General features: G+C 48.4%; 1 protein-coding gene across 1 annotated transcript; it reads right to left on the reverse strand.

Moving 5' to 3' along the window:
* Positions 1-1,466: 1,466 nt before the first annotated feature.
* LOC119303607 lies at positions 1,467-7,560 on the reverse strand. Its single transcript, XM_037580738.1, has 2 exons — positions 6,845-7,560; positions 1,467-1,997 (listed from the first exon to the last, which is right to left on the reverse strand). The coding sequence occupies exons 1-2, from the start codon at positions 7,348-7,350 to the stop codon at positions 1,586-1,588; spliced, it is 918 nt and encodes a 305-aa protein (XP_037436635.1). The 5' UTR covers positions 7,351-7,560; the 3' UTR covers positions 1,467-1,585.
* Between the last annotated feature and the right edge of the window lie 4,358 nt (positions 7,561-11,918).

An 11,918-nucleotide genomic window follows, 5' to 3' on the forward strand; every position in this document is an offset into this window, starting at 1 on the left:
GCGGTGAGGTGCGTTGTGACGTGCGTACGTTCCTGCGCGCGCGGCGCGGCCAGGGAGGGAGGGAGGGAGGGAGGTGGCGTGGGTCGTACGCGCTGCGCGGGGTTGGTGGTTGATCTGGCGCCGGGAGGGGTGGGTGGATGGATGCGCGCGTGGCAGGGCGTCCGTGGAGGTGGAGATCGAGCCGCGCGCGTGTGACTTGTGATGGCGAGCCGGTGGATGGTTGGTTCCAGAGGGATCTGGTCGTGTACAACGACAACGGTGGGACGCAACGGTCGGCACGCGCGCGTACCTACCGCATGCACGTCCGCCGGCTCATGCACCGTGCCGGACCTGCCTAGGTGGCTGGGCGGATCGGTGCCACGGATCCAAGGTTCAAAACGGCACGGCCAAAAGCAGCGGACCGGACTGTGGTTGGCATCCTATGCAGTGGGGACAGAGGGAGGGAGAAATAGGACAATGAATGGAAGGGGCAGGTGTCTTCCCGGCCAAGAAAGGCACACCGCAACGGCCGGAGGCCGGAGGGAGGGAGTCGCCGGCTGGCGTGGAGACCCACCAAACTCCAGTTCAGCCAGACCCAGACTTGCTCGCTCGGCAGCGCATTGCATGCATGCATGCACCAGATGATCTCGTCCTCTCAGCTGTGACCACCTGCATGCATCCCTTCTCGGCCTGCCATTGGCGATGGGCGTTGTCGTGCAGCCCTTTCGCTCCTCCCCCACCATCTCTTTTCCCTTGCTTTCTTCCATTGGGATTGGGATTGGGGGGACACACAGACGCAGGCGACAGAGGACGGGGGTGGTGGGCAGGGCAGAATCGCGACGCAGCTCTGGGGCTGGGCTCCGGCGATCTCCATGTCGGCCCTGCAAAGCTGATTAGAGGATATCCCAATGCATGCATGCATGGTGGCCCCAGAACCCACACGACACGCCCATGACCATGACCATGACCAGGGGAGGGAGGGAGGGAGGGAGGGAGTGGGATCAAGTGTGGGGTGGCCATGTGCAAAAGCATGCATCCATCTTCTTTCTTTTCCAGCCACCAAAGTTTTCACAGTGCTGCCACCTTTTGTTTTACTGTCATCTTACCTTGCCGATCCGCTCGGTGATTTCTGTGCAATGATTTTTTTCTTCCTTCGAAACACAACTTCTTATCAAATCTTGTTACAAACTACCTACTCTACTGTGTATCCCCATTGTAGTTTCATAACATGGACCTCTACTACATATCTTACGCCAGTGAAACTTCCATCTTGTAGTTACCACAACGACAAGTTTGTGGCATCAAATCCTAGTTACAGACTTCCATCTTGATAACCATCTTACGACTTGGATCTCAGCCATCCACTGTTGCTACAAACCCAAGGGATTCAGCCAAACACAACATCTGTTCACTACTTCAGTTGTTCATAATCTTTGACGAATAACTGCAAGCAAAAGACTATGAGCTGACAGTTTACTGCACGGAGGGAAAGCAGAGCATAAATGGTCTTTGCAACTCATCAAACAGGCCTCGCAAGGGTTATTATAAATAAACTCCTTTCAACGGACCGCAAAAAATTTCAGTGTGGATTCATTCAGCTAGAGCATCATTTCGTATTCAACGACTTCTTCACACCCCGAAGGGCACCCCACATGACAGTTGATACAATGAAGAGAAGCACGCCGGTGCCAATGGCGTACTTCAGACCGAGGTTCATGAGCAAGTTTACCAGCAAACCTGCGAGGACGACTCCCACGAAGTTGGCGGACAAGCCTGACCAGAACGGCATGCCCAGGACGGACGCGATGATGGCACCGGTCCATGCTCCGGTGCCTGGGAACGGGACGGCGACGAACAGCATCAGCCCGAGCCACTGGAACTCCTCGACGGGCGCAGCCTTCCGTCGCGCCCGCTCGAAGAGGAGGTCCATTATCCGGGTCGCCCAAGCGCTTCTCTGTGAGAGGAAGGTTGCGAGTTTCTTCAGGTAGAGGATGATGAATGGCACAGGCACCATGTTCCTGGAGAAACAAATAGTAGATATCAAGTTCTGTGCATATATAGCATGAAACATTTTCTGAAGAGAGATGACAAGTTGCTCACACTAGAGTGACAACTAGCAATTTACATTTTAGTCGGCAAATTGTAAATGACAGTAAAACATCATCACGGCCCTATATATCAATCACCAGTATCAAAAACTACTAACACCGACGCTGAATAGCACTTGGCTTCCACATCATCCGGATTTTATGCACGTGGATGCTACATCACCTTCTTCCTGCCTGCACCCTCCTCTCTCCCTCTCTTCTGTCTTCTGCACACTACAGAAATGGAAGTGCAGATTTTCTCCGAATGTTGATGTATCGGAATTCTTCTGCTGGGATGTGTCTTCTCTCGTGAGGTTTGGGCAGCGGTTCTGACGGCTTGGGGGAAGATAGACTGGATACCTGACCTAAGTACAGATTTGGTTGACTGGTGGAGCTCGCGAGTGACCGAGGGGCAGAGTGCCAGGGATACTCGAACGGCGGTCTTGCTCATTGACATAGTCTTCAACAGCGTGACTTCGTCCACGCGTGTGGTTCTTCAGAAGGTTTGTGACGAGACAGAGGGACTGGAAGTCGGCAAAGCTACTGAGCTCTGCTCTTCCGATGGAGTTAGATGTGGGGTGGGCTGTTAGTGAGTAGTTGATTCGGGAACCTTGGGCCTCCGGCTGGCTGGAGGTGTTGTAATTGGTTTCCAGTATTGTACTGGTCACTTTGGCTTTGCTTCTTCTATGATACTGACGCATCCGCTGGAATGTATCCTTGAAAAAAAAATGTATTGGAATTCTGCAGGGAGTTGTCAAAGACGTTTCAGATAGAGGTGACGCTGACCTTTGTAGTAGTGAAAGGTGGGCAGCAGTTGAGTCGGGTGGTTGGAGCTTAAGAGGGAAGAGCTTGATAGGATGATCGATACGTTCATCTCATCCTCTTACAAACTGAATACCTGTACTCCAATATCAGTACCATGTCCTAGTTTCTCTCATGGGAAGGGGACTCCTATGGCTTGTCCATATTGCACAACCAATTCTCCTGAAAATGGTACCAGTGTGGTGCATTTATCTTATTGATGTCAATTCAAAAGAAGAAACAAGTCACTGGTACCGTATAAGTTGTACTGCATTCATGCAATCCCCATAGCACATTGCTTCCAACCAAGAATTAATCGCTAATGCACGGATCTATAATGGATTGATGATCCCCAGAATTCCTCAAACGAGCAAAACAAAAGGAGAGGGGATGCAATCGTCTCACTGCTATTCAGAGGTGATAGGCAAAGTCGGTGAGAAGGAGGCGACGGAGAGCTCTCACTGGTAGGCGTGCTATGCAGCCGACTTATTCAAGGTGTGAGTGACACAGGATTGGATTCCGGGATAGGTCACTGATGATAGGATGAGGCGGAGGGGAGGGAGGACAGAGTCAGGAGGGAAGAGGAAGAGGAAGTTGAAATACCACCCGTGTGCAAAACCAAGGTGAGGTGCATGCCACTCGAGCAAAACCATCAACCACGCAATTAAAGCCGTTGCCAAAACCAGGCGGGGAGTATTGTGCCTTGCGGCCCTCTGTCTCCAGCTGTGCTGGTTATGTCGCCTCTGGTTGCTGAATCCAGTTGGTGGATGCTCAATACAATCTTCTTGTTTGTTCACCGCGTTGTTGAACATGAGAGTTGAACAACCTGGCTTGGAGGAGGTCGCTACAGAAATTTTTCTCAGCAAACCAGTGCAACATTGTACGCCTTCAAGAAACTAAATTGGTTGATGTTGATAAAAGTATGGTGCTGAGGTCCTGGGAAGCAGATTTTCTGAGGACTTCGTCTTCAAAACTGCTGTTGATACAAGAGGTGGGATCCTGGTTGCCAGCAGAGATGATTGTGCTATTTCCTTCGACTAGAATGCCTACTTGTACTACTACTGATCTGACCAATATTGCTGCTGTGTATGGGCCTCCGGAGGGCAGTGATAAGATTCTTTTTCTTAACGAGCTTAAGAGCATAAGGATGCTGTAAAGATTCTGCACACCAAGCTGTCAAGAACTGCTCATGGTCTGAAACTGTGATATACAAGATAAAAGAAGGAAGTGAGATTCAGAAAGGAGGTAGCCAATGATGTGATTTTCTAGCTGGACCTTCATCAGGAGGAACGTGAGCTATTTGCTAAGGAATGAAACCTACGTTTCTCTTGAAATTGAAGCTGCTTGGCTTTGCAGCGCTTGACAGAGTGAGATGGCGTCAGAGATCTTGTATTATTTGGATCAAATCTGGAGATGCAACCACAAAAGTTTTTCGCGTTAAACCGAATGACCTGGAGGAGGAAGAATCACATTCCTGTTCTGAAAAATCTGAAGGGTGAAGAGACGTCTGACCATGATGCTAAAGCTCAGGTGCTACTGCATCACTTCAATTCCCTGCTCGTAGAGGCTTGCCAGATACCTTGTGGGGCTTAACTGGGATTCTTTTCTCCAGCAATTGACTGCCAACCTCTTTTGGACAGAATTGCTGGGAGGTTGAAGCCATGGAACGGGAAAACTCATGTCCAGAAAGGGGCATCTAATGCTTATCAATTCTCTGCTGACAGCGCTCACAACCTATTTCTTCACTGCTTTTCCACCGTCCAAGTGGATTATCAAAAAGATAGACAAGATCCGGAGAAGTTTTCTCTGGTGTGGATAAGAGCACAGTTCCATATCGGTCAGTCAACTGCCGATATGGTCAGTTAACTGCTATTCGGACCACTCCCGATACGAGAACGTGCTGTTCAAGCCATTAACTGGTAGGTCCAGTTAATTTGTCTGACAAGCCTATTTATCAGCTGTCAGGACAAATTATCGGCTGGCCAATTAACTGCTAGGCATTTTCAGCGCAAAACTGGCCTGTTCCCTCCCTACTTTTCAGTGTGCAGGTTTATGGCCTTCCAGATCAGATGCCACATCATCAGAACATCAAGGCAACAATTTTCCTTGTTGCTATGTAGCCTAGGATTGCATTTAGACACTTAGTGCATTGCTTGTTGCTATATAGCCTAGGATATATAGATATGGCGATAGTTAACCTCGCGGTAAATGGGTTACCGATAAATTCAGCTAAATGGCCGATTTGCCAATTAATCCCTACTCATCACCTGACCGATATGGTACCAGTTACCAACATCCTGAACATTGGATAAGAGGTGCACAGGGGCAAGTGTTTCGTAAGCTGGGTGAAACTGTGCTCGTCTATATACTGTAGAGGATTAGGAGTGAAATATTTGGAGCACTTTAGCAGGGCATTACGGTGAAGATGGCTATTGTTCAACTGGGACTGGACAGACTATTGAAAGGACTGATCAGCAGCTCTTTGCGACCTGCACTTCGATTCACATTGGGAATGGGGAAAAGGCCTCATTCTGGTTCGATGGTTGGCTTGATGGAGTCCCTCTGAAAGATATGGCGCCCAGCTTATTCCGGTTGGTCTCTAGGAAAAGTATCTCTGTTTGTGATGGGATCAGGGGAGGAAAGTGGAGAAAGAGCCTTCAAAGGATTAACTTGGAGGACGAAATTGACATGACATGTTGCAGCTATCTGAAAACCCAGACTGCGTATCTTACAAGCTCACAGCCTGCAACTCTTACTCGATGGTGTTTGCGTATGATGGGCAGTTATTCGGCAAATTCATTGTAATGACCTGAAGATTTGGAGTGTTTAAGCTGAAGGAGAAGTGCAGTTTTAACACTGGCTTCTCCTGCAGAACAGACTGTACACTGCGGGCAGGCTGTATGTGAGAGGCTGGGTTGTTCTTTCGGTAAGCAAATTTGGTTTGCCTTCTCCTCCTCTCATCCTAGAGCTTCTGCCAATGCCCTGAGGTCTTCCGTCGCTGTCCGGTGGAGACAACCTTCACATGGAGTCAAAAATCCCCAATGCCAGAAGATGTCCATGGCGATTTATGTAGCCTGTCCCCTGTGGAAGGAAGGAGAAGTGGGATCTACCAAAAATGCCTAGGCCTCCTCTGATGAGGGCATGTGTTTAATTCATGCTGACCTTCCGTGTATAGGCCAGCTTGATTGAGATTAATAGGCATGTATAATTATTTGGTTTTTAGCTGGTTTTGAGCTATGTACAGACTTCCCCCTTCTTTAATTCAAAGCAGCGCTCCTGATGTTCCCGTAGAGAAACAGGCAGGGAAAGAGGTAACTATCTTTGGGGGGACTAAGGGTGAAAATTTGTTTATGTGATAAAGTGAGCATATCATATAAGTTAGGGTCAGAACGTAACCTTTTCCATTCAATTATAGTTGCTAGCTTGCTAATTTCAGCCCCTTGATCATAATGTGCTCTCCTCAGAATAAGCTCTAATACCATGTAGGAACAGCAAATCTGCAGTAACTAGTAAGCGGTAATAAAGTGTCACTATCTCTAAACCTTAGCAATGCACAACTAGAGAACTAATACCAATAACCTGAGCGAAAACAGACAATAGCTAAGTTGTGTTGGAGATGGCCGTCAGTTAAGTAGCAACGTCAGTTCCACGCACTAATTAAAATGATTCATACTCTATATTAATATTCACTTAGTTTGCATCTTAGGATAGATATCGTCTTGCAACAGACGACTTATCTGCCATTTAAACTTGTGTGTCAAAGGGCAGAAACACAAATTGATTTACCGTGTTGCCCTTTCTTTGGGGCTGTTCTAATTCTTCAGGTTTAGTACAAAATGTGATTTATTTCAACAAGCAAAAATAAAATGCTACAAAGTCAATCCAGTTCAACATTATTTAGAACTGTCGAACACCTTGAGGAACTGACACTAAAAAATGTACTAAATGAAGCATTGACACTGAGATAAGAAATATACCCCAAAACTGCCAGGACGGTCAGCCGGACGGGGTGAAGGCGCATCCAATACCCGGCCGGAATCGCTCCGCGCAGCTCGAGCACCGGCAATGTGGCCAGCGTGAACACGACGGCGTCGTCGGGCCAGCCGACGCTCCGCAGCGACGCCGCGACCCGCAGCCCGAACCCGGAGGCCTTGATGGAGTCCTCGGCCGCCGCGAGTGCCGCGCCGCGGCAGCCGAGCAGGGCGGCGGACCCCAGGAGCGCGCCCAGCGCCAGCCGCCCCGCAAGCGCGCCCCAATCGCGCTCCGCCGTCTCGTCAGACCCGCCTCGCGCCGGCGCCGCCGCGCGCGCGGCTCTGGCGACGGGGGCGAGAGCCTTGCGGGGAGTCGGGGAGATTCCGGGAGGAGCGGAGGCTGGAGCCCTGAGGCAGCGGAGAGCGGGCGGCGGGGCCGCGAGGAGAGGCCTCCGTCTCCAGGATGCCGGCGGGAGAGGCGAGGGCGCGGCGGCGAGAAGTGCGGCCGCCATGGCTGTCCGGGTGGAGGAGAGAGGCTGCTCTTTTAGGCTTGCCGTGGCGGCCGTGGTGGTCCGCGGGGTTTGGATCGGCACGGACGGTGGTTACGAGGAGGGGCGGGGTCGTCGGAGGAGCGCCCGAGGCCGCTGCGGCGCCATACCACAGGACGCGACGAGAGGAGAGCCGGGTGGGAGTGGGAACTGGGAAGTGGGTCGCGAGCGGAAGCCGAGGACAAAATATATTAAAAAGAAAAAAATCTCTTGTAAATAAACCTGCCGCTGGATTGAAGCCACGCGTGCGTCCGGGATTGCGTTGACCGGTTCGTCCTTCTGGATCCTCGCGCCTTTTACTTCTCCCGCACAAACTGCTTCGCTCCTCACGGTTCCATTGCCAAGGCTTCGGGTCCTCGCCCGCCGCTCCGGAGATGCTGCTCCCGCTGGTCGGAAGGTTGGTCAAGTTTGTTCTTGGGGTGTCGTTTCGGTGGTTGCGGCTTTGGAATAAAGTGCCTCTGCTCTTCTTCCACACTGTTGACGAGGCATACGGCCAGGAGGAACCACATGGTGAGCTTACATTGAAATTGGAGACTGACACTAGTCAAGGAAGGAAAGCATGAGTGGAAGCTCACAACTGAAACCAGGTGGGAGAAGCTGAAAGCTCAAAGGTGTCGCCACTCGCGATAAAAACTTCAATCTCAAAGGTGATATTGTACCGATGGTAATGACCTCCTAGATTATTTTTCCAAGAAGAAGCGCTTCCTTTCCGATTTCCATTAACAAAAGCCATAATGTCTTCCCTAAAACAAGCTACCACCATCAAGACGAAAGAAATAAACGAATGCATGATTTGAATATGGACCCAGTCAAGCTATCCCCAACTATCCATCCAAACCACGAAATCGGCTAAACAGCAAGCCTGTCGATGACCTAAGAGAGAGCTAATAATTTTTTTTTTGAAAGCAAACATCATTCTAATCCTGGGACAACCACACTCCCGTGGTAGAGCTTGTGGGTCTCCGGGATGATTTTTTGATTTTTATGCAACCAGCTGACATCAACCACAAGCTCTACCATGGATAGTTTTTTTTTTTTTGCAGAGCAAAATACTGGAAGAAATCAAACAAAGCTCCACGAGGGGAAAAGGTTCTCCTTTCACCCAGCAGCATCTCTTCTCTATCTCTACTACTAATAAACAATCAAGCATAAGCTTCTTTAAACGCACCTCATAAATATACATAAACTCATTACCACCGCATGATTCGGGTCATTAAACTTAATTCAACCGCTAGCCTTGATCTAATCCGTTTACTATGTGCATTTAGCAATTTACCTTGACTGACCGTACTTCACCCTGCGTCCGCAACCTCTCTTCCGTGATTAGCGCTCACCTCTCCACTCAATCCACCGCGTAACAAACTCCACGCCCGAGTCCTCCACCCCTACAATCACGCACGTTAGGCAACAAACAAGGAAAAGAAACTAGCGGCCATCAAGCAAGGAAACAACCCAGAGGATGAGGAGTCTTCGTTCTCGACCGCCGCTGAGATGAATTTCTTCAGGAGGGCCGTCGGGGGGCGGGAGTGGAGCCACGGTGTTGGTGATGAACCGGAGCGCGTGGAGCTCGGCCTGCGACGGCGTGGCCCTTGTCAACCAGCGACGACGGTGTTAGTGTTATTCATAAACGTCCGAGCGGCGACGGCGGACGACTAATGGTTGTTGACGATGGCAGGCGACGGCGGCGTGCTCCGTCCGGCGGGGCCGGGCGGCGCGTGTGGCATCGCGGGGAGGCAGGCCTTTTATGAGGGTGGTCGAGGCGGTTCACGGTGGAACTCGGGCTCCGCGGACTGCGGGCATGGCATGGCCATGAAGGCAACGGGTCCTGGGCATGCCTCGCGCGACGCAACGGGCAGCGGGTGGGATGCTGGGGCGATGGCGGGAACGCGTATATGTATGGCCAGGAGGCCGGGCTTGGCGCATCACCTGCGCAGGCGCATGGCAGCGGTAACTGACAGCGCGCTCAACCAGAGACCGGCGGCGGACATCGGTGCCGGCGACAGCGGCCAACACGCGAACCAGCGCGTCGTGGCGACACGCGCGGCCAACATGGCCAGGGTGCCTTGCGGAGCAGCAGCTGCCCGACGAGTGGTGGCGGTGTGCGGGCGGTGGCCAGCGCGCACGGGCGGCAAACTTGGCGACATCATGTGTGTCGTGCGCAGGCCAGCTCAGCGTGAAGCACACGAACACAGGTGCGCATCCGACTGCTGCTACTTCACTACTGTATTTTGTAGTTGTTGCTACGTCATGAGCGCGGTGCTGAGGAACGAAGTCAGTCTGACTGCGGAGCAGTGCTGTCGAGAAGTCAATGGTGAAGTGCATTTTAGGTACAAACGTCAGGTTTCAGTTGCACAACTATAGAGTGGAGTATTGCTAATGGTGAAGTGCATTTGTATTATCTGCATTTTTATTTGAAGGCAATACTTTGTAAATGCTTTCACTGCCCGTGTACATATTTTCAACTTTGTCTAATAAAACCAAGGTTCAGATTATATTTGGGCAGCCAAAACTGAGATTTATAGAGTACCTTGCTCATGAGGCCAACTACGTCATGCTCTCCAACGTATTCACATTGACGCAGAGATGGAAGGAGAAGTCAGGGTTGCTCTGCAGCTAGCATCGGGTGTGAAATCAGATGATATATAAAATGTGATTTTTTGGCTGCATGCAACTTGTTTTCTTATTTTTCACCTAATTTCCAGTCTTCTTTTTAGTTGCAAGATATGGCATTTTCTTTCTCACCCCTTCCCGTATGAACATATTTGAAAAGAAGCGGTGCTCTGAGTTGTTGATACGGTATTGTCATTACTGTATAATAACAAGATACGGTATGTTCTCATTTACTGGTATTTGTTCTTCCATACTAACATAGTTGTTGTCCACTATAATTCTTTGTGTTCTGTAATTTAAAGTCCTGCCGTGGAATATGAGGTTTGAGTACCATAGCTGTTGAACTGAAGTTAATCCAGCTACAGATAATGAAGTATTGAATAAATTATCATACACCAGGGCCCCATGAGTGAATAACAGAACAATACATTTGACAAAATGAAAATGTTTAGTTTCAATACCAAGCAGGAAAATAGCTAGGCTCCTGCTATGAAATGAAAATGCTCTATGGTTTCCACATTTTCATTTTTATATGTGAATCTTAGGAAGTTTTCATCTTATAGCATGATGTACATCCATGTAATGCATCTGCACTATCTCCCACTGAACTGGTACCTCCACAATGACACCATAGTACAAGTTACCTACTCCCTCCGTTCCGAATTACTCGTCGTAGGTATGGATGTATCTAGATGTACTTATGAACAACCATGTCATGGGTTCATCTCCCATGTCGATTTGCTTTCCTTGATGGTTGCATGTTAGAACTCAATGTTGCAAAAGAAGTTTTTCCCTAACAAAATATATATTTTGTTTATGTGAAAAAACACCTTGCTGTAAAGAGAAAGTGGAGAAGTGATAACTACCCTTGCCTGAAGGTGCTTTGTCTCAACCTGGCTAATGCATGCAAATGGTTGATTTTCTCTTGCAGTAACATTGTAAAATATATAATTACTATTTTTCTTGTATATAAGGATCGAGCATGGAGGTTTCATTTCGACATATGAGTGTTTATGACATTCCAACTTTTGACATCACTATATTTTTATAAGTCCAACACCTGATGAAGATCTTCTTTTGACAGTTTTTGACATCACCAACTTTTGACAGGTTTTATAACCAACTTTTGACATCACTATATATTATTTTACCATTGTATAGCTTGTGCACATTCGAATCGGCACATCTTGAAAATGGGTAAATATGAACCCGCTTTTCAAAAATGTACTTTAAACACATTTTGTAATGTCAAAAAATTTAAAACAAAATTGTGTGCATACATGTTCGCAAAAATATGTCCGCGGGACAAAGTTTTATAAAAAAAGACTTTTATTTTATCCCAGCAAAAAAGACAAATTTTAGTGCTTCTAAATAGCGTTTTGCGACACAATGTTTTGTCTTTTTTGCACAAGCCACAAAAAATTGTCTTCCCGTCAAACTTGCTAATATGAAGATGTCCACACGCACCTTTTTCTGAATATTTTGACATTTCAAAATGTGTTTTTCAAAGAGGGTTCATATGTATCCGGGTTCATCCATGCACTTCCCATGCATATTCGTTCATATTTCGTTATATCCTGCACAACATTGCAAAATCAATCTAAAAAGATGAGTTAAGAAGATGCATCTAGGTATGAACCAGTTAACAATTGTGTTTATTTAAATAATTGTTTCATGACTAAGATGTACAAGAAAGTTTACTTTTACGCTCATTCGTGCGCTGCACGTGCACGCTTACTAGTGACCTCCTAGATGGTATACCCATCCAAAGGATGCTTATCTATTGACTGTGGGACAAGCAATTAACATGTTATGGATGCATATATAGCTATTCTGCAACCAGTTGTAGAAAATTTTATTATGCCCTCGTGTGTTCTCACGCGGGATCCAACTACTTCAGGAATCGCTACACAATCGGACGG

This window comes from Triticum dicoccoides, chromosome 5A (assembly GCF_002162155.2).
Source record: "Triticum dicoccoides isolate Atlit2015 ecotype Zavitan chromosome 5A, WEW_v2.0, whole genome shotgun sequence".
NCBI lineage: Eukaryota > Viridiplantae > Streptophyta > Magnoliopsida > Poales > Poaceae > Triticum > Triticum dicoccoides.

What these genes read in the sequence shown, in the direction of transcription:
- LOC119303607 (XM_037580738.1), bottom strand. Translation starts at nt 7,350, where the DNA reads ATGGCGGCCGCACTTCTCGCCGCCGCGCCCTCGCCTCTCCCGCCGGCA. An exon ending in ACCGTCCTGGCAGTTTTGGG is followed by an intron (nt 1,998 to 6,844) that starts GTATATTTCTTA and finishes TTGTTTCTCCAG; the next exon opens with GAACATGGTGCCTGTGCCAT.